Genomic DNA, 821 nt, shown 5'->3' with positions numbered 1-821 from the left:
AGCGCGCCTACAGCGGCGTCGAGCTGCTCCACGGCCGCGTGTGGCTGGAGCTCTGCGGTGCGCTGCGGCTGCAGGCGCTGGAGGTGTGCGCTCGTGGACTGGCCACCGTGCACTGGGTGGAGAGCATCTGCCTGGGGATCAATGCCGTCTACTGCGACTACGCTGACTACCAGACCTTCCTGCACCACCACTACCAGCTCATCCCCGGTAAGGCTGGGGCGTGGGGGTGGTTCTCTGCTCCAGGGCCTTGGGTTGGGACCCCCGTGGGCTGCGAGGACCTCTGCCCCGGCGGGTGTTTGCCAAGCCAAGCAGGGCCGTTCCTCTTGGCCAGCCCCTTCTCGCCTGTGCCAAGGGTTTCTTTGCTGCTGGTTTCTAGGAAGCTGCCTGCAAACCTCGGTGCTGGTGAGCGCAGAAGGGTTGTGGCTTTTGTTCTGTTTGCAGAGGGAAGAGCAAACAGAAGTGTCTGTTCATAAGTGTGGAAAGAGCACTTAGCAGCTCAGTAAATATTTGCTTTCGGTTTCCCGAAGCGGGGACCACATGCCCAGGTGGCACGTTGCTTAGATCCACTGCAAGAGGACAAGCCACTTGAATTCTTCGTGTGCCTGGCAGGAAATGATCCCGAACGGAGGGATATGGGACGTGTCCGCTCTCCATCCCCTCGTTAAGTCTCTCTTTTCTCGTGAAAGTGCACGTGCATTTTCTCATGAGAGTCCTCCCCTCCGATGGCACTGGCGCAGTCACGGCTCTGTGGTGTGTCGCTCCCTCTTCCCCTGCTCCCTGGGCTTGTTGTGACACGGTGCTGTGGCCTGGACTTCACTTCT

The 821-nt window shown here is 59.8% G+C and overlaps 1 protein-coding gene across 1 annotated transcript in view; it reads left to right on the top strand.

Annotated features, from left to right (window-relative positions):
- The window catches only part of LOC104501241 (chromosome unknown open reading frame, human C19orf45), a gene marked incomplete at both ends in the record, with an annotated part of 5,190 nt that extends 4,983 nt beyond the window's left edge, over positions 1–207 (top strand). The window contains one exon of the mRNA XM_010145022.1: positions 3–207. Within this exon, the coding sequence (XP_010143324.1) occupies positions 3–207 (205 nt within the window). The remainder of the gene's footprint in view (positions 1–2) is intronic.
- Positions 208–821: the final 614 nt, after the last annotated feature.

Source organism: Buceros rhinoceros, unplaced genomic scaffold, assembly GCF_000710305.1.
Source record: "Buceros rhinoceros silvestris isolate BGI_N320 unplaced genomic scaffold, ASM71030v1 scaffold20850, whole genome shotgun sequence".
In the NCBI taxonomy this organism is placed as follows: domain Eukaryota; kingdom Metazoa; phylum Chordata; class Aves; order Bucerotiformes; family Bucerotidae; genus Buceros; species Buceros rhinoceros.
Note: the sequence above shows the minus strand (reverse complement) of the source record. Positions and strands in the feature narration are given on the sequence as shown.